Raw genomic sequence first — 17,998 nt, forward strand, 5'->3', positions numbered from 1 at the left:
GCCGACAAGACACACCTCTGTGCCTTTCCTTCAAGACCATGAGCTCACAGTAGGATTCATGCAAAAAAAACAAAAAACAAAAGCTTGACAGAGAAAACTCATCAGTGCCACCTAAATGCACCTGTGGAGGAGCATGAGGAAGCTCTTTTTGTTGTCACAGTGAGACAGGAACACAGAGATATTACACAGCACTTTAATATAATCAGATATTCTTAAAAGCCTCCACTCAGCCTTTGAGTACCACTGTTCATCTGAAGCACTCAGAGGTAATACATTAGAGCACCTTCTGAGCATATTCACTTGCTGTTTCACTTGCTGTCCCCCTGGATGTCAAACTGCCTGTTGGGTTTGGTGGATTCCAGCATGAGTTCGTACAGTTGGCCTATCTGTTCCTCCTGGAAGTTGCCCAGTTTCTCCTCTGACAGCCTGGCCCCGAACTTGACTGATCTGAGTTGCTCCCCTGCTGCCTCCAGTACCTGAGTCTGCAGGGTGTCCTTGTAGCTCTGCGGGAAGGAATAGGAAAAGCAGCAATGTTCAGCACCTGGTCTTCCACACCATCTCCGCCATCTTTCAGAGTCATTGAACACATCACGCAGAGCAACTAAGGCACAAGGAAGATGTGAGTTTATTTAGTCAAAAAAACTTGCAAACCAAACCCACAATGAAATTCCTAAGAAGTGTTCTCTCTATCAGAGCCTAGTATATCTTTTTACTCCGTGCCATAGAGCTCAAACACTATTAAAAGCACACCAATGGGCCTCACTCCATTGGGTGATAATGTTCCTTCATTACTATGAACACACACAATGGAGTTTATTTTCAGTCAATACATTCCGGCTGCTTCAAACACTCATGAGAGCACCAAATGTGGCTTCATTTCCACCTTATTTTGGCGTTCACCCCACCCACACCAACACCAGATAAGAGATGTCTGGTGACCAGAGGTGTGCTCTGGTCTCTTACAGCACACACACAAGCCTGCCTCATCCCACCTCTTTCTTCTGCACTTGTTTTCACAACGGCAAGTGAAGAGTATGCGGAGGATGTTCGTGTAGCCTCATCGAAATGATAGAAACCAACGCGGTACCAAATAACGAAGGTACGCAGGCCCATATTCAACAGCAGAGGTCGAACCAGTCAGGGTGGGAGGGGAGGGACATAACACCAAAGGTCATCTGACCCTCCCTCTCTCTGCAGAGCATGTGCCACTGTCTGCAGACAGCAGGAGAGAGGAGATTGTCTACTAGCTAACTGATCATAGATGGTGACATTTTCTATAGGGGATTTAAAAAATGTAAAACTGGGTTGGCCAATACTTGGTGTTAAAATACTGCTGTGGACCGAACTAAATCCATCTATCTTGTGACTTTTTTAATGTCTTCAGATTTCCGTAGCAACCAATGGGATTTAGGCTGAATGTCACAGCCAGAGTAGGGAAGTACAGGGAACTGAATGTAGAAAAATACCAGCCTCAGATTCTAACCGAAATCTTTTGAGCTGCTCCGATTGGGAGTTTTAGGGCCGGATTACAGATTATTACAGATTATTCCCTGGTGCCGATCACCAATCAATGTTGACATATATAGTTCTTAGTTATTAGTGGCATAATAATACTTTTTTAAAAAAAACACATTAAAATGTTGAGAAAATGAATTTGATTTATTTCGCTTGACTCAAAGAAATAGGTTTCAAACAAAATGAGAAGAAGAGAATTGAGGAAAAAAAAAAAAATAAGACACAAAATGTTATAAGACAGGATTGGTCAAAAATTCTGTGTCTCAGTCTGTGTCCTGAGGTCTTTGTGTCCTGAAGTCTCTACTCCAACACTTGGTCACTGCTTGTATTTGCTTACTTCCGTCTTTGTTACAAGTTTGGTCAAATGAACACTGATCTCAAGTATCTGCAACGCCACACTCAAAATGCCTTTATCTCCAAACTGAACACAGCTCAAACACTTGGGTATGTGTATTTACTGATAAGTGTAATGAGCTGCAGTTCACTGGTTCAGTGTATAAACCTGTGTGAGTGGAAAACAGGAAAAGGTTGGCAGTGAAGTTGCTGGCTGCACAGTGTAGGTTACAGCACGTCAGTGAATGAAGGCTGCAGCTCGTGCCACCATGACGATCATTTCAGAATCCTACCTACGTTGAAGGTGTACTGTCTGCATTGGAAAACAGTTCTGTTCTCTGTTCCCTGCAGCAGAAAAATGTAATTAAGATTCATAAAGGGGAATCGAGCATTGGTTGCTTTTATGTTGTATAAATCTGACAAATCAAATGACATCTTAATGGTATTTTTGTCTTTGTGCATGCACAGTGAAGGTTCTGAAGCTTTTATGTATCTGGTCCAACAGTATCAGCTCATTCATAAAGCATCTGGGCTTTTCGGAACACTCCCACTGTAAGCACTGACAAATCATTTATCTGAGGTTCTGTTCCTGCACATAATCTAATTATGTTGAACTGTTGCCAAGGGGAAACATCCTCCTTGAGTCAGGAGGGTCACAGCTTAAAGGAATGCTCCAAATCTTTGGCACGCTTGTGCACATACTTTTTCTCTATCATTCAAGGACTTATTGGAAAAGCCTAGATGAGCATTTGTTCTCACTCTTATTGCATCTGGATCCATCACATTACCAGAGGTCTGTCACATCACTTACTGAGCCATTTATAAGGCTTCTCGTAACATCGTCACTTGTATCTTTTGCGGGAAAAGTCAACTTAGTCACGCAGTGATCAGTGTCATTGGTTTAACCACGGCTTTATTTAAATACAATTAATGAACTTTGTTTTATAGGCTCACACTACTGTAATTCAGTCACAGATATGTATTTTGTTAAACTGGTGTAGACAATTATCGCCCCCTTGTGGCTGATACCCATAAGCTAACTGATAATTTCATATTTTTGTATTTTAAGTTTGTAGGTTAAAGTTCATGCACACATGAAGGTAAGAAAGGATATGCTGCAGTATGCACAGATAAATGGCTTATTATCCGACAGCCCTAATTTGACGTGTTGGGACTTCCCATCCTCTTTGAACCCTCGTGGAATATGTCCTGAAATGATAATGGTGTTGTCTTCTTCTGATAATAGTTAAAAAACAAACAAAACATCCACATCAACAACAACAACGAGATTCAGTGTGGCATCGTATTATTCACTCTATTTATCAGGTCAAATTTAAATTATGGTCCGACAGCCAATAAAATAAATTTGCCCATTATCAGGCCAACTAGCTTTTAGCTCATATTGTGCATCCATCAGTGAATCCAATCCACGTCCAATCCTTCCTTTACTATACTGTGTTTTACTGTCAGCCTGCCAGGGTTGCAGCTCTATTGCCCTTAATGAAAGCCAGCTTCTGCAATGCCAGCATCTCACTTGTGCATGTGAGTGAAAATTAGTGTGCGAATGTGAAAATTGGATTGGGCTCGTGGTGGGAGCGACCCCACACGCACGCAGATTTGCTTTGCTGTACCACTGCTGAGAAATTTTACAGTGTCCTCTCTGAACGGATACTCACAGCCCTTCAGACACTTTCATCTCTTATCTTATTGATGATCAGGTTTCTATATTGCTAAATGGTATTTTTTTTGGTGAAATCGATAAAACCAGACAAAGACAGACTTATTAAAATGATGGTTTCTTATCTAAATAAGCTGAGAGAGTATTCGTCTTCACTTCCTGTTTAGCTTTTAATGCATGCAGCTTATGTAATGCATCACATACAGGTGTGTTTCTGCAAACATTTTTCCATTGCCTTTTATTTGTTGTTGTTTTTTTTTAACAATACTCCTGTATCTTTTCTTTGTGCCTTTCATTTCTCTCCGTCTCTTTGCAGAGAGCTTGTTTGGCCCAAAGGAGCCGATTTATTAGGAGGCTGAGAACTCCCAAGGGTGCCTCTGAAATAAATGGATTACACACTGAACACTCAGTGCTTGTAATCTCATTGCGAGTCTCGCTTCTCATCTGTTCCCTTCTGCGTTTTTCTGAGGAAGTGGAGATGCAGCGGAACGTCACCTCCTTTTGGAAGAATGAACAGAGGGGAAAAGAGGTGTGTGTGTGTGTGTGAGAGAGACCTCTGCTATACTCATGCATAAAAGAATGCGGTGTGTTCTCAACAGCTGTCAAATACAGCAGTTGGTGCTGCGACGGTTTTGGTGTGCGGGAATTTGATTGCAGCTCACGAAGAGTCACATCGGTTTTGTTGAAACTAACGAGGATCCAAACGCATTCTTTGAAATGAATTGATTTTTAAAACCGAGTGAAATAAAAACACAACAGGGACATTTGTAATTTGAACGAATTACATGCCAGTTTGAATTCATTCTAACTTGACCTTTTGAAGAACACATGCAGGTGTGGGTGGCTCTGTAGCAGCCATCTGAAAGATGAATGAGTTCACAAAGTGTATGAGTGTATGCCTGTAGAGGCTGCCCTCACAGTGCCCACTCCACCAACACGCTACAACCTTGATTCACTTATTACAACAACTTTTGTAAAGCAGTGCTTATCACAAAGATATGAAGTAATCAGCTAAAGGGGGTCAGGGGAAAACTGTCCACAAAAGCCCAAGATTGGTGGTCTCTGGCACATTCTGATGTTTCTCTCTTACATCGTATTCATTAATCATAATTGTTGCATGTTTTAGTTTGGCTACCTGCTACTCATTTGTCTGAGCCATGCAACAAATGATCAGGGATCTACAACTAATTCACATACCGCATCAGGAAAATAACTGACAATATGACACATTTCCATTTATAACTGGCACCAGTTATAAACTGAAAGAGTCTTCACAACAAATTAAAATGAAAACCAATTCAAAACTTTAATTAGAAAACTATTCATTGTAATATAACTAATCAACTAACTGAGTTTTCTTCTGTAAGAAGCCTGTCAGTCTGCCGATTTCCACTACGCTCTAACTTCCTTGGGGTTGGCCATCACTCCTCTGCCTTTTCTTCTCTCTTGATATACTCCACACGCAGTATTCAGGCATAATTTAACAATAAGAATTCACTTTCAGTTAGTCGGTGACTGATGATAACTCACCGATGTTTTATTGTGTTTGCAGCGCGTCCTAGAGATGGCTCTGCTTTAAAAAGCAAATTAAGATAATCAATTCATTAAGTCCATAAACGTCTGTGTGGTGTACATGGAAAATGCAGGCTCTGTCAACATCAAATTGCCGCCACTGGTGCTTTCCTGCCTTTTCCAAAGAGTCCGTCTAAATGCGGATATCACCTCACTGTCCAATCGCTGCGATTCTCAATGTGCTTTCCTCATCGGTGATGTCAATACAATAGCTGTCAGACATTAAAGTCTCCGCTCTCGACTCGACGGGACACAACTGTGTGGGGGCAGCACTGACTGACTGACTGACTGACAGACAGACAGACAGATTTCTTTGTCATCATGGTGCGTTCTTTTGAAGTGGAGGCCAGAGGTCGTAAAAGGACACACAAAGCAAAGTGCATCTTGTTACTCTGAACTATTTTACAAGAATCTAAAACTTAATCTAATAGAGTAGTTAGCTGGATCAGAACCGAGCACTTATTCTTTTCATTCTCATTCACAGAATTACGTTATCCTTGTGCCTCCCAGTTACAAGCAAGACATACAAATCACAATGTTTCTAACTACAATACTGATGCTCATAATAAAATAACTGGCTGATAGCAACTGTACTTTCACATTCAATTGATTTTTACTGCAAAGATTTTTACCTAAACATTACTGTGCAAGATTTGTTATGTTTTTTTTTTTTTAACATAATAGCTGCTCCACTTTCTGACCCTTCCCTAACCCCTTTTTTTAGGCTCACCATCAAAATTAGAAATGGATTCTCTTGGCTTTAAACCAGGGTCCATTAAAACAAAAAGCTTTTAAAGCTCTTGTATTGAGACTGACTGTCCGCAGTGGGCCAACGGGGCGGCTCAGGTGTTTTTCACACCAATTTATTGCCGACAACTTTGGCTTTTTGTTGTTTTGCTTTGGCTGGGTGATGCAGCAATTAGGTAGAGACCTTATTGTAATTTCTCTGTACATTTCTAAGCCAATCCAGACATGAATGACTCCCAGCAGTTTTAATGCGACAGAGATTCCCTCCAAACGTTTCCATTTGAAATACAGCCAAAGCAGTGTGTAAATACGACAAAAGCCACTCATCCCCTGATTTGGACCAATTCAAACGGCTTCTGGGTTTGAAAGCAATGCATACTGATATAGTGAAGCATAATGAAAGTGACTTCCTTCTCCCCAGTGGCTTCACAGCTACTGCAATGACAAAGAGACCACTCAGGATTCCAGATGCAATCACCATCTACTTCATTAGAGAAATTACCTGCAGATGGCTGATTTACTATCCCCCAGAAGTGCGTAATTGTGCTGGAAAACATTGGCTCTCCCCCATAGTGACATAAAAGACCTGGCATTAGCCCATGGTTGGGATTATTTTGGGAACTAGAGGATACGTTGCAAACATGCTGGTCCCCCATCAGCACATGGTTGGTTTTCTAAGGCTGGTGTGAGGCTGAATGAAATTTTATAGTCACTGCAGTCTGACTCCAATATAACTCTCTATAACTCTAGGTTCTTCCCAGCCTATAGCAAGCTTTTAAATCAGAGCATATTAGGTCTGGGACACACACATTATCACATTCTGTTTTATTTGCAGTCCCAACTTTGATGGAATGTGGGTATCAGAAAAGTTTGCACTGCAATATGAACCAACAAACATTGACAGGACATGTTCACCAGACTCTTTCGGGTATGTGCGAGCTGCTTGTTGACAGTCGATGTATACAACGTGAAGACAAACACTGAATTAGGGTTCAGGTTTGACAGCACTTTATAAATTCACTTGCTGAATCGGAATCCTTTCAAATCTGAAAGTGAATCTACTCAGGTTTACCTTTCAAAATTTGCAACTCAAATCTAAAATGACTGCAAGATGTTTCACACGTCTGTCACAATCTGCTATCTATATGCTCTCCACCGCTTCTTGTTTACAAAAATGAGCAGGTGGGATTTTCTTTGGATGGACACTATAAATCCAGCTTGCTCTTCCTGGACGTTAAATACTCTGCACTCCCCACCAAAATTTAGAACTGAAGAAGCTTCTTGGATGAGAGGCGAAACGTCTTCAAGAACCCTAACAAGACAACAACAACAACAAAGATTGGTCTGGCAGACCACAAGTGGAGAACAACTGTGGTGACAGAGATGACTACAGCCATGGGCTGAAGGCTACAGGCTACAGCAACAGTATGGCAGAAACTATGGCATCGTAAGCATGTCAACAGTGTTTTTAAGTGTAATTAGTGTGTAATTATTCTAACTGCCCAAAGGGGCAAGACCAGACTTTACACTGAGGTGACGTCAAATGTTTTTAAATCCTTTTTCTCTACTTGAAGAGAGCTTTTCACATACAAACCTCCATGGATTAAAAAAGGTGCCCTGTGAGCAGCTTTAAACACATTTCTTTTGTAAGGGTGGCCTATGGAAAAGGGCTTATTGGGCTTCAGGGAAATTATTTGCTGCAATACTGCAGGTGTCCACTGAGAAAAACTGAAAGTACGGCTGAGTGGTGCCGTCATATTCAGGTCTAAATGATGCATTCATGGTAAAATGATAAAGGACTCAACATCTTCTTGATCTTGCTTGATCCATATGTTAAAAAATAAATGTTATACTAAGTGTCAATATTAGTTAATTATAGGTCCAGCTATTTTGGTATTATGATGAACTATTTAGTAGGTATTAATATTACTTTTAGCATGAATTATTAAAGAGCTGCAAGATATTGCGTAGGTCAGAATCAGCATTAGGCTCAAATCTCTGTCCATTTTAAAGCGAACTATGCTGCCACCCACCTGACCAACGACAAGGAGTTTAACCCATCAGACCTTCCTGGTATCACTTAACACTACGTACCTGGATGGATGGGGCTCGAACAAACATTAGGACAAACAAAATGCAGTCTTCGTTTGCCATATTTGTCATATCTCAGATTCTGGTTATGTTAAATCCCCTTAAATTTAGCACGACAGCAATCAAACACTGTATTTCCTATCAGGGAATATCTTTATGGGAATACTGTGGGGGACTAATTGGGGCACCAAAACCATCTATTTTGCTTTTTCTTTTCCTTTTTGTTCTTGTTCAATGTTATAGTTTTAGCCTATGAGTTTTTTCTAAAGATACTGAACCCTAAACATTGCTTCTTGCCTGAGAAGTTTTATTAAAATGAGAAAATTACAAAAATCCCACAGGTGAAATACTGTGCAATTGTCAAAAGGCTGTGAAAATATTTGGTTTTAAATGGCACAAATATGAAATCTAAACAAAATCTAAAATGTTAACAAAGCTCTCTTTCATATGACATGGAATGACCCTACAGACCTAGTAAAACATTTTTTTTTATTTTTTCCGTTTCACTAATTGTATTATTTTGCAGTCTACGCTGCATTCTGTAAAATGTTATACAAATGTTATTTAAAGGCACATACTGTATAAACTTGATTTTAAAATGATTAATGATGAAGTAATGATGTTTTATTCATTTACATCTGAACCATGGTCTCCCTCTTTTGATTTGATCCTGAACTGTGAAGCACTTTGTAAAGTCTGCTTCAGTGAGCTCTATGGATAAACTCCTGATCATCCCCCTGAGCCCATTAACGTTAACTTACCGTTTACCGAAGTTGTTCTGCCATCGTGTGGTGACGAACTGACATAACACTTTGAATGCATAAGCTCCCCTCAGAGCCAACATTACTAATGACAAGTTCACTGACAACAATGAGCTAATGTCCAACCATTTTCCTTTAGAACTTTTGAGAACTATTTCTGGCAGTGTGCAAAGGGCTTTAATAGAAAGAAATAAAACAAAAATTGTATTTTGCAGGTTCATATTTTTTTCTGAAGAACTACATACTAATCACAGGCAAAGGCAGAACGTTCTGAAACGTATTTAGAATAAACTTACTGACAGAATGTGCAATTCGCAAGGCAGCACTCTAACTTACATGCTAGCTCAGAGTCAGAGAATGACGAGGTGGCGTTTAAGTTCCTGAACTGCAGAAACTTTCTGAACCGAGTGAAGCCTTCCTGTCACAGTAAAGTGCACGTGGAATTACAATTTTAAATTGATGGATGGATTTTTTTTGAATGGGTTTTGGTTACAGCGCCATTCGGTTTACCTCCCACTCTGTCATGAAGCTCTTAACCTCTTCTGGAGATGCACTTTTATGTCTTCGGAACTCGTCTTTCACATACTGGTCACCGAGGGCTTTTAAATCTATCGGCAGGAACCGATGCAGGACCAGAATCCTCTTGTACAAAGAGCGGACTTTGGAGACATGAGCAGAAGCAGCCATAACGTCGAATAGTTTACAGCTTACAGCGTATGTTCAAATAATGCTGTTGTCCTGTATTCCTAAAACAGTATCAAAACTGTAATAGCGACGTTTAAGGTTAGAAACGGAAACGAACATGCACAAGGATAGTTACTCAACACATATCCTTGTTTATCCTGGAAATAAGTCTTCTTCTTCTGGTCGTAAACTAGCTGACGGGCGCCTAAGTGCCACCTACTGGACTAAGGTAGTAACTGCGTAGGAAAAAAAATGTAGTGCTTAAAACATTTTTCTTCTGATAAGTGAACAATGAACATCTATATATTTTTTGCCACGCCCTATGGTGAATGTTCCCTTTTTTCTAATCATAGACAACATTACAGTAGTACACATTCAGAGGATTCTAGCTGCTTGCGTTGTTTGAATGTGGTATGGTAACAATCAGTTATCAGTTATGTTCGGGATAGTTATAATCGCCTGCTGCAGAGCTTTCCTGTCCTGGGTCATGCACATCTCATGACAGTGTGTGATGTTTCCAGTCAGGATGCGTTTTATTGTTTATTCTACTGTTCTACTCCACTGTAATTGCAGTTAAAAAAACTTAACCTAGCATAGGAATTTAGCCAAATGCAAATAGAACCAGTGTAGTGCCTGCCTTTGAGTTTAGTGACAGTAGCCAATGGGCCTATATCACAGGAAACTTTGATGTCCTCAATCAGGAAGTAGGTAACTTTGAGGTCTGGGACTTCAGAAGGTGCGTTTCAAGTGTACAATTCCAAACTCTTGGTGAATATACTTTAGACTTACTTACATCCCTCACCTCTCTATCCATCCAGGCTTTTTGGCTGGGGAATGATTTTACTGTCTTTGTGATCGCTACATCATAAACACGTTTGTCAATGATTACCGACCTGTTCAATGATTACCGACCTGTTCAAAGATTACCGATGTGTTCAGTGATTACCGACCTGTCACTCTGACCCCAGTCATCATGAAGTGCTTCAAGAGGATCTTCCTAAAGTACGTCAAGGACTCCATCCCTGCTGGACAACTTGTAGTTCGCCTACAGGGAGACCCGTTCTACGGAGGATGCTGTCTCACCCTGACTCACCTGCAGCATCCTAACATAGGTGTTAGGATGCTATTTGTGGACTTCAGCTCAGCCTTTAACACTGTTCCCCCGGACATGCTGGCCCTGAAGCTCCACAATCTGGGTTTGTCAGCATCGCTCTGCTCCTAGATCAGGGACTTCCTCACCAACCTCACTGTTACCTCACTGTACTCCAGTAGTAGATAGTCAATATGAGTAAATTTATTTATCTTTATTTCATCCATATTACATACAGATAAACTATACTAAACATAGTAAACATCCATCCATTTTCCATACCATTTAACCATGTGGGGTCACTGCGTGGGGCTGGAGCCTATCCCAGCTGACTACGGCCGAGAGGCGGGGTTCACCCTGGACTGGTCGCCAGTCAATCGCAGGGCCAACACACAAAGACAGACAACCACACACTCTCACACTCACACCTAGGGGCAATGTAGAGTAGCCAATTAACCTAATGTGCATGTTTTTGGTATTGTGGGAGGAAGCCGGAGTACCCGGAGAAAACCCACGCAGACACAGGGAGAACATGCAAACTCCACATAGAAGGGCCCAGACCGGGATTCGAACCTGGAACCCTTTCACATCCACGTTTACATCAGTGATAGTAAAAGCTGTTTTTGACATATTGGTGAAATACTGTGAAATTGTTAGCTGGAATGTATATCGTGTGACTCACATGCTCATTCACACACATGTGCGTCCTTGGGACATTTCTTTTTGTCTTGTGCAGTAGCTGAAAATTGTACTTCACAGTATTTAGTAAATGTATTTAGTTGCCACCAATGCTGGAAATATTTTATGTGAAATTTTCACATGTAAGATCGACCCATATTTTAGGGGTTTCAAAGTTTATTTCTTTATATTATTATATATTTCTCTGTATATGTCTCATACAATTTATGTAACCTTTAGTAGAAAAAAAAACACTTAACAAAATAAAGATTATAAGTATATCTATAAGTAGCTGATGATATGAGGACAGTTAAGGCCAGGGAGATTATTAGTCATATAAAGTACAGCAGATTAACCCTTTTGAACCAGACCTTTTTCCCAGCATTAAGCTGTGAGTGGCAGTGTGCACGCTGCCACAGCTTATTACTGCTCTTAAAGGACCTGACACATGTTATTGCTAATTACACCAGCACTTTCTCTAGGACAAGTCATCTGCTGTTAAAAAGCTTCAGAGCATTCGGAGTCAGTAGATGGGGACTGACTGACTCGTACAGGCTGGCCTCGGTGCTCACTCATCATGTTCTCCTCTGTTTGTGAAGTTTGGTTGTCTTAGCTGCACCTGACTTGAAGGTGAAGTGATCTAATTGGCTGATAGTGTTTGTGTCTGCACACACGCACACTTGACTCATAAAGTAAAGGAACCCCTTGATCACTGCAGTCTCCTGCATTCTGTAATCATAAAATTGAAATGATATATTACTCTTAAGAATTATGTGAGCGAATGGACATGAAAAGTGTTTCTTGCTGACAGACTCTCCTACTCTCTGAGCCTGAACTAAATGGTGAAATGAAAAATCTTTGTAATAAATTAAAAAAAGTTGTGTTTGCGGCCCTTATGTTGCTAAGACTTGCAATAAGGCTAACCTTTTTTTATTATTTAGATGAGGAATTTTAAGATCAATAATCTGTAATGAATCTGACCAGTCTGATCAGCTCCAACGTCCAATCGATAATCGATATCCTATAAGTGGGCGTGTCGACAGGACAGTAAGACCTGTGGGGCAACATGCCAGGTGGCAGATTAGAACGACTTCCGGTTTAAATGAGGAGCGTGGAAACATGAGCGCGGGGCGCGGAGGTGAGCTCACAGTGGAAACACCTGTGTGAGAGACGGAGCTCGGGCTCTGTGCTGCTTGTGTGTCCGTTTAAGGACAATCAGAAAGGAAAGTGCAGCTCTGGGATCGGTCCTGATGAGGTAAAATAACCCTTCACAAGTGTCATTTACAGTGTTACTCCTGTCCACGGCAGATGTCCAAAATGTCTAATTGCGCGTTGTGTCTGACAGATAAATCAGGAGGATGAGGCACCTTACGTCTAGTTTATTCTTCTTCACTGGATTCATGTTGGGATTTTTCTCCTTTCACTTTCTGTTGGACTCGAACTTTTCAACAGAACAAGTTGTGAATTTTGCACGGGTAGCAGTCACGAATGAAGTGAAACACCGTTCACAGCATGTGCACGCAGGTAGGCGTTTATTTCAGTCATGTCTTGTTCAGTTGTATTTTATTTAGTTATTTGTTTAGTGCATGCATACATATGGCCACAGCAACATGCCATGTATAGTCTTTTTTTTAGTCTACAGAAAGTATTAGATGAACACTGTTTCCATAAAGTAAAAATATTTATTGTAGGTAAACACATTTCTCGTCACGTTGAAATGTCACCAAAAAAATCTACATGTTGTGTTTATATATGGACATTTTTTTTCTGGAGATTTTTTTTCAGTCTTTTACGAGATTAACTGATAGTTTGATTTCTATTTAATCAATAGTTTTCTGTCTCTTTTGTTCCTTCTCAGTATATTGTGTAGAAATTGCAGTGCTGATGGACTGTGGTGTGTAATTGTTCTGTATTTGCATGACATGCAAAGAAATATGCACAGACACACAGATTTCTCATGTACACCTCTCAACCTTTGTGTGATGCGCAATATCCTCATTTACTCCCACAGTTAGCCATAGATGGATTTAATTTGCATCACACACAGCTGTACCTCAGTTAGAGAAATGTCTTGGAATGTCTAGGATTTTCAGTCAAAGTATTAAGAGATGGTTACTCCTTTCAGTATGATTTCATCTTAAATCTGCATGTGCATGGCTGCTGTTACCCTGAAACATCTCATCAACCCCGTCAACCCACCAGGTCATCTTCTAGTTATGATGCCCTTGTTGCCCTTTGATATTAGTATGTAGATGTCATGAAATGGAAAGATTCTGCCTTATGTTTCTAGTCACTAATCAAACAAAATTACTGGAAAAGGTTAATGCAGTGTCAAAGATTTTGCAGGCAAAAGGTGTGATGGACACACTTTCCCAGGGCACTCGGCGACTCAGGGTCTACTATAGCAGGGGTTTATTGCAGAGTTTCGCAAACTAGCACCTTGCATTCAGAGCCAGGATTTGTCCAAGATGCTTATTGTGGACCCCATCTCAAAGGCAGCAAGCTTTAGTGGTGTTTGCACAGCACTACTATTATTTGAATTTGTTTTTAAAAGTAGCTACACTTTTGATGGACCTCTGATCAGTTGGCAGTTTGTTCCTGAGAACAGGACCACAGTAACTGAATGCACTGGTCTTGTAACTAACTCTAGGTATGGCTAGATGACAATCACCTGGTGCCCTGAGAGACCACATCAGGTTAAAGTGAGAAAGTCAGAGATGTACCGAGGATGGAAACCATTAAGTGCTTTTACTAAATGCATACTAACTTTCTGTGTTGTATTGGGAGCCAATGAAATGATTTTATTAGCAGTATAATATGTTCAGATCTTTTTTTTTTGTGTCTCAGCAGCTAATTCCACTCACACAACACGCATCTTGTGCTGGATCATGACAGGGCCCAGTAACTTGGAGTCCCGAACCAAGCACATCAGGGAAACATGGGGAAGGCGCTGTGACAAAGTGCTGTATATGAGCTCCGTCAAGAGTGACTTCCCCACCGTGAAGCTCAACGTGTCCGAGGGAAGGGATAACCTTTACTGGAAGACGATTCGAGCTTTTCAGTATATCCATCAACACCACCTGGATGAAGCAGACTGGTTCCTGAAAGCAGACGATGACACGTTTGTGGTTGTAGAGAATCTACGCTACACCTTGTCCAAATATGACACAGAGAAGCCATTGTACCTGGGCAGAAGGTTTACGCCTTTCCTTAGTCAAGGCTACATGAGTGGAGGAGCAGGTTATGTCCTCAGTAAGGAGGCACTGAGAAGATTTATCAAAGGGTTCAGTACTGGGGAATGTACCCACTCCTCCATGATAGAGGACATCGCTCTTGGGAGATGTATGGAGACGATGAAGGTGGAGCCAGCAGATACCAGAGACCTGAAGGGCAGACAAACATTTCATGCTTACCCTCCAGACCATTATGTGGTCAGACAACCTCCAAGACCACGGCCTTGGTATCTGATCTATGACTACTACACTCCGATAGAGGTATGCACAATACATTAATGGCTGTTGAGAATGAGCAGTTTCTCAAGATGTAATTCAGTAAATTACCACATATGTCTACATGGGACCTAATTTTACATCCAATATCTTTTCAAGAATTAGTGTGCCTTTTGTATAGATTAATTATGTGGCTGCAGGGCTGTCAAATTCAGTAATGGCTCACATAAGCGGGGAAACGGCAAGAACCTTCCGACTGGGGTGAATAGGTTAGATCAAGTGATTGTATTACAGTGGCAAATGTTTCAAGAATTAAAGAATAAGGTTGTGAAATCCCATCACACATCTAAGGTATTTAAAGCTACACATCATTGACATATAAAAATGGATGACATGTCTCTCACTGCACAAAAGTGAATCCAAAATATCCCATGTGGAGCAAAGTAGTGATCAGGTGGTGGAGCTCACCCAAATGTGAGCAGCGCTCTGCGGTCAGTCATGAGGTTTCAGCCCTTTTGTAATGCTGTTAGATTTTTAGAGGGAGGTTGGGTTAGTTTAGAATGCAGAATGTCACTGGGGACTGTAATGCTACAGGCCTGAGCCTGACATACGTAGTCTAATGTGTGCTCTCTCTCTCTCTCTCTCTCTCTCCCTCTCTCTCTCTCTCCCTCTCCCCCTCCCTTTCTCTCTCCCTCCTCCTCTCCCTGCATCCAGGGTCCCGGTTGCTGTTCAGATTTTGTTATATCTTTTCACTACATTTATGCTGTTGAACTGTATGTTTTAGAGTACCTGACGTACCATCTGCGGCCATATGGATACAAATACAGATTTAATCCTGATGAGAAATCGAACAATGCGACTGGGTCTGTGTAAAATGTGTGTCTGTGTAACAACCAAGTTTAACTTATTTACTACCATAATTAATTCTCCTGTCTGTCCTTTTATAACTTACTGTGAGGCTTTTCATGTTAAAAATGTGCTTATTCCTTCCATCCACTCAAGTATCGCTGTCTTGGTCTTATTTCAATTGTGAAAACTGTTCATGATGTCTGTGGTAAGAGTGGGTCTGTTATACTAAGCTGTCACTTGTCACTGTGTGTAAGAAGAAACGAATGTGCTCTTTAATTTGTCTTCCTTATTTTTGTCTTTCATGACCAATGTACGTTCTGTGCTTCAAGAAGGGTGTCTTTCTCTAGGAAATCTTAACAGCAATACGAGTAAACCACGTTTGCTGTGTGAAAGATGGGGTTTATAGGTGAAATTTGGAGAAACCTGGAGGTGGTAACATGGTGTTGTTGTTCCACAGACTTTCACTCTTGCACTGAGAGCAGAAACATGATCAGTGCAAGTAAACGCAGATGCTTCAAGCTATGCAAGATTGATTTCGTATTTGCCTTCTGGAGTGTGTTACTGGAAAACAGTAGTGCGAGACCAATGTGAGCTGCAGTCTGACGGCAAGATAAAGCTAACCCATTCTGTTTAGATTAGGTTCTGTTCAATTAAAGGTGAACATGTCACATGTCACCTCTCCTCCTGCGCTGTAGGCATAGCACTGCACATTCCTCCACAGGAGCCACGTTTATTTACTAATGTGGTCCTAGAAATGCTCTGATGAGCTATTTAGCATTCCCTTGAGGTTTCTTTCCTCTGTCAGTGTATATACGTGCATGTTGAGTATGTTCACCGGGGTGCTGCTTTTGTTTCAGCTGGGCCAGGGTTGCCATTTGTGCTTGCATGGACTACTACAAGCTACTCTGGTCAGGCTGCTTAGAATAAAGACTGGAACCATGGGGAAGAAGCTAGCCTGACGTTGCTGTAACAGTAACAATTGTGGTTACTACCAGCTTTAAAACTACTTAATAAATCTGTTTATAACTTTTTTTTTTCCTACTTTCAGCTCTACTTCCAGTGATCAACAGTGGACAGAAAGGAGTGGACAGTCTTTAAGAAATTATAGTTTATTTATTGAAAAAAAAAAGTTTGTTTTGTCTTAACTAGCATACTCTGTTTACTATTCCTTCTAGCACTTTATAGTGTTAAACAATTAAACAGTATATTTTACAGTCAAACGTCTCTCTTCTTCCATACAACATTCATCATAATGGAGGTTAAAAGATTTTGTTAAGATGAACTAAAGCAACTAGAGCTTAAGAAAAGGAACAATAAGAAAGCTGCTACAGAATGTGAAAATACCATAAGCAGGTTAAAAATATACAGTGTTTTTCTTCTCAAGATGTCCTAAAATGCAGCGCTGCTTTGTGGACACCTTGAAGATACACCTACAAACGGACGCCCACAAAAACAACATATAACAAGACAAATCCTAGAATTTAATACCATAAAATGAATGAGAATGTTTTATACACTGTTGGTTCCACAATCTACATCTGTAGCAACAGTACATACAGTAGACTATATTCACATTGCAGGTGCTCCTCTTGTGTTGTATTGTCGTGGAATAGGCTACTTCAGACTGTAATATATATCTGAAATGAGCAGATTTAGCAACATAGAAATTAGTGTCCTGTCCTGCAATAGGTATATGGATTAGATAACATTAACCGATTGTGATGGTGAGTTTGAATATTTTAGCACATATTGTACACTATGTACTGAGGTTTGAAAGACCTTAAGTCTCTTGAGGCACTGGTGTTCTTTACCAGTGTCTTCCCCATGTTTGCTTGTTTGCATTGTTAAATCCTCAATGAGCTGTTTAAACTACTTCCAGATAGTGGAGGTACTAACTGTGTTTCTAGACATTATTATTTTTGCTGTTCTGGTTTTAAGGACTAGTTTTTAATTTCATTTCAAAATACATTGCAATATTTGTTTTCTGGGAGTGTCTGATGTTCAGACTGCCATCACTGTTATGTAAATATGAAACCTGAACCGGAGCTGCTTAGAAAGGAAGCAGTCTGTCCAAAAGGACAAAATCCACCTACCGTTACCTTTATAGCTCACGTTAACACGTTAACAACTTGTTTGTTTAATCTGTAACCAAACTGATGTTTTAGTAGGGGTTAGTTGCCAAACAACCGTTCAGGAAGTTCCTGCATCTTGCCAAGAAATATTCCAGCACATAAAGGCTGTTTCCAGTCTTTATGCTAAGCTAAGCTAACCCGCTGCTAGTTGTGGCTTCATTCTTAACATGTAGTCATGAGAATGGTAAATGAGTTTCTCTTCTACAAGACAGCAAGCATATTTCACAAATGTCAAGCTATTCCTTTAATTGCACCATGGGTGATCTAAATATATATAAATGTAGACTGCTTTGCAGAGATACTGCATATTTAACACATGTACCTCTGAGGTTTTTGTACACCAAAAATGATTTATCTGTAATCATACATAATTTATCTGTGAGATTTACCGCTGTGATTTTGAAAAGCCTCTCTCATGT

At 40.5% G+C, this 17,998-nt stretch overlaps 2 protein-coding genes across 7 annotated transcripts; one reads left to right on the top strand and one right to left on the bottom strand.

The window, feature by feature from the left end:
- Positions 1–289: 289 nt before the first annotated feature.
- On the bottom strand, positions 290–9,561 carry sdhaf3 (succinate dehydrogenase complex assembly factor 3). The gene is made up of 2 exons (XM_046418309.1): positions 9,208–9,561; positions 290–503 (listed from the first exon to the last, which is right to left on the bottom strand). Exons 1-2 carry the CDS (start codon positions 9,382–9,384, stop codon positions 309–311), a joined length of 372 nt encoding a protein of 123 aa, XP_046274265.1. The 5' UTR covers positions 9,385–9,561; the 3' UTR covers positions 290–308.
- A 2,671-nt stretch (positions 9,562–12,232) lies between these two features.
- si:dkey-202e17.1 (uncharacterized protein LOC555344 homolog) lies at positions 12,233–16,484 on the top strand. 6 transcript variants are annotated; one of them, XM_046418245.1, is made up of 4 exons: positions 12,233–12,404; positions 12,495–12,673; positions 13,997–14,643; positions 15,313–16,484. In XM_046418245.1, exons 2-4 carry the CDS (start codon positions 12,508–12,510, stop codon positions 15,469–15,471), a joined length of 972 nt encoding a protein of 323 aa, XP_046274201.1. In that variant the 5' UTR covers positions 12,233–12,404; positions 12,495–12,507; the 3' UTR covers positions 15,472–16,484. The 6 variants fall into 6 exon arrangements, with proteins under 6 accessions (XP_046274201.1, XP_046274202.1, XP_046274204.1 ...); XM_046418246.1 differs by having other exon boundaries at positions 14,000–14,643; XM_046418248.1 differs by having other exon boundaries at positions 12,602–12,673.
- Positions 16,485–17,998: the final 1,514 nt, after the last annotated feature.

Source organism: Scatophagus argus, chromosome 17, assembly GCF_020382885.2.
Source record: "Scatophagus argus isolate fScaArg1 chromosome 17, fScaArg1.pri, whole genome shotgun sequence".
NCBI classification, from domain to species: domain Eukaryota; kingdom Metazoa; phylum Chordata; class Actinopteri; family Scatophagidae; genus Scatophagus; species Scatophagus argus.

Excerpts from the sequence above, each read along its gene's own strand:
- si:dkey-202e17.1 (XM_046418245.1), top strand. The coding sequence starts at position 12,508 with ATGAGGCACCTTACGTCTAGTTTATTCTTCTTCACTGGATTCATGTTG. Across the intron at positions 12,674-13,996 it reads TTCACAGCATGTGCACGCAG|CAGCTAATTCCACTCACACA; the intron begins GTAGGCGTTTAT and ends TTTGTGTCTCAG. Across the intron at positions 14,644-15,312 it reads ACTACTACACTCCGATAGAG|GGTCCCGGTTGCTGTTCAGA; the intron begins GTATGCACAATA and ends CCCTGCATCCAG.
- sdhaf3 (XM_046418309.1), bottom strand. The coding sequence starts at position 9,384 with ATGGCTGCTTCTGCTCATGTCTCCAAAGTCCGCTCTTTGTACAAGAGG. Across the intron at positions 504-9,207 it reads GCTTCATGACAGAGTGGGAG|AGCTACAAGGACACCCTGCA; the intron begins GTAAACCGAATG and ends TCCTTCCCGCAG.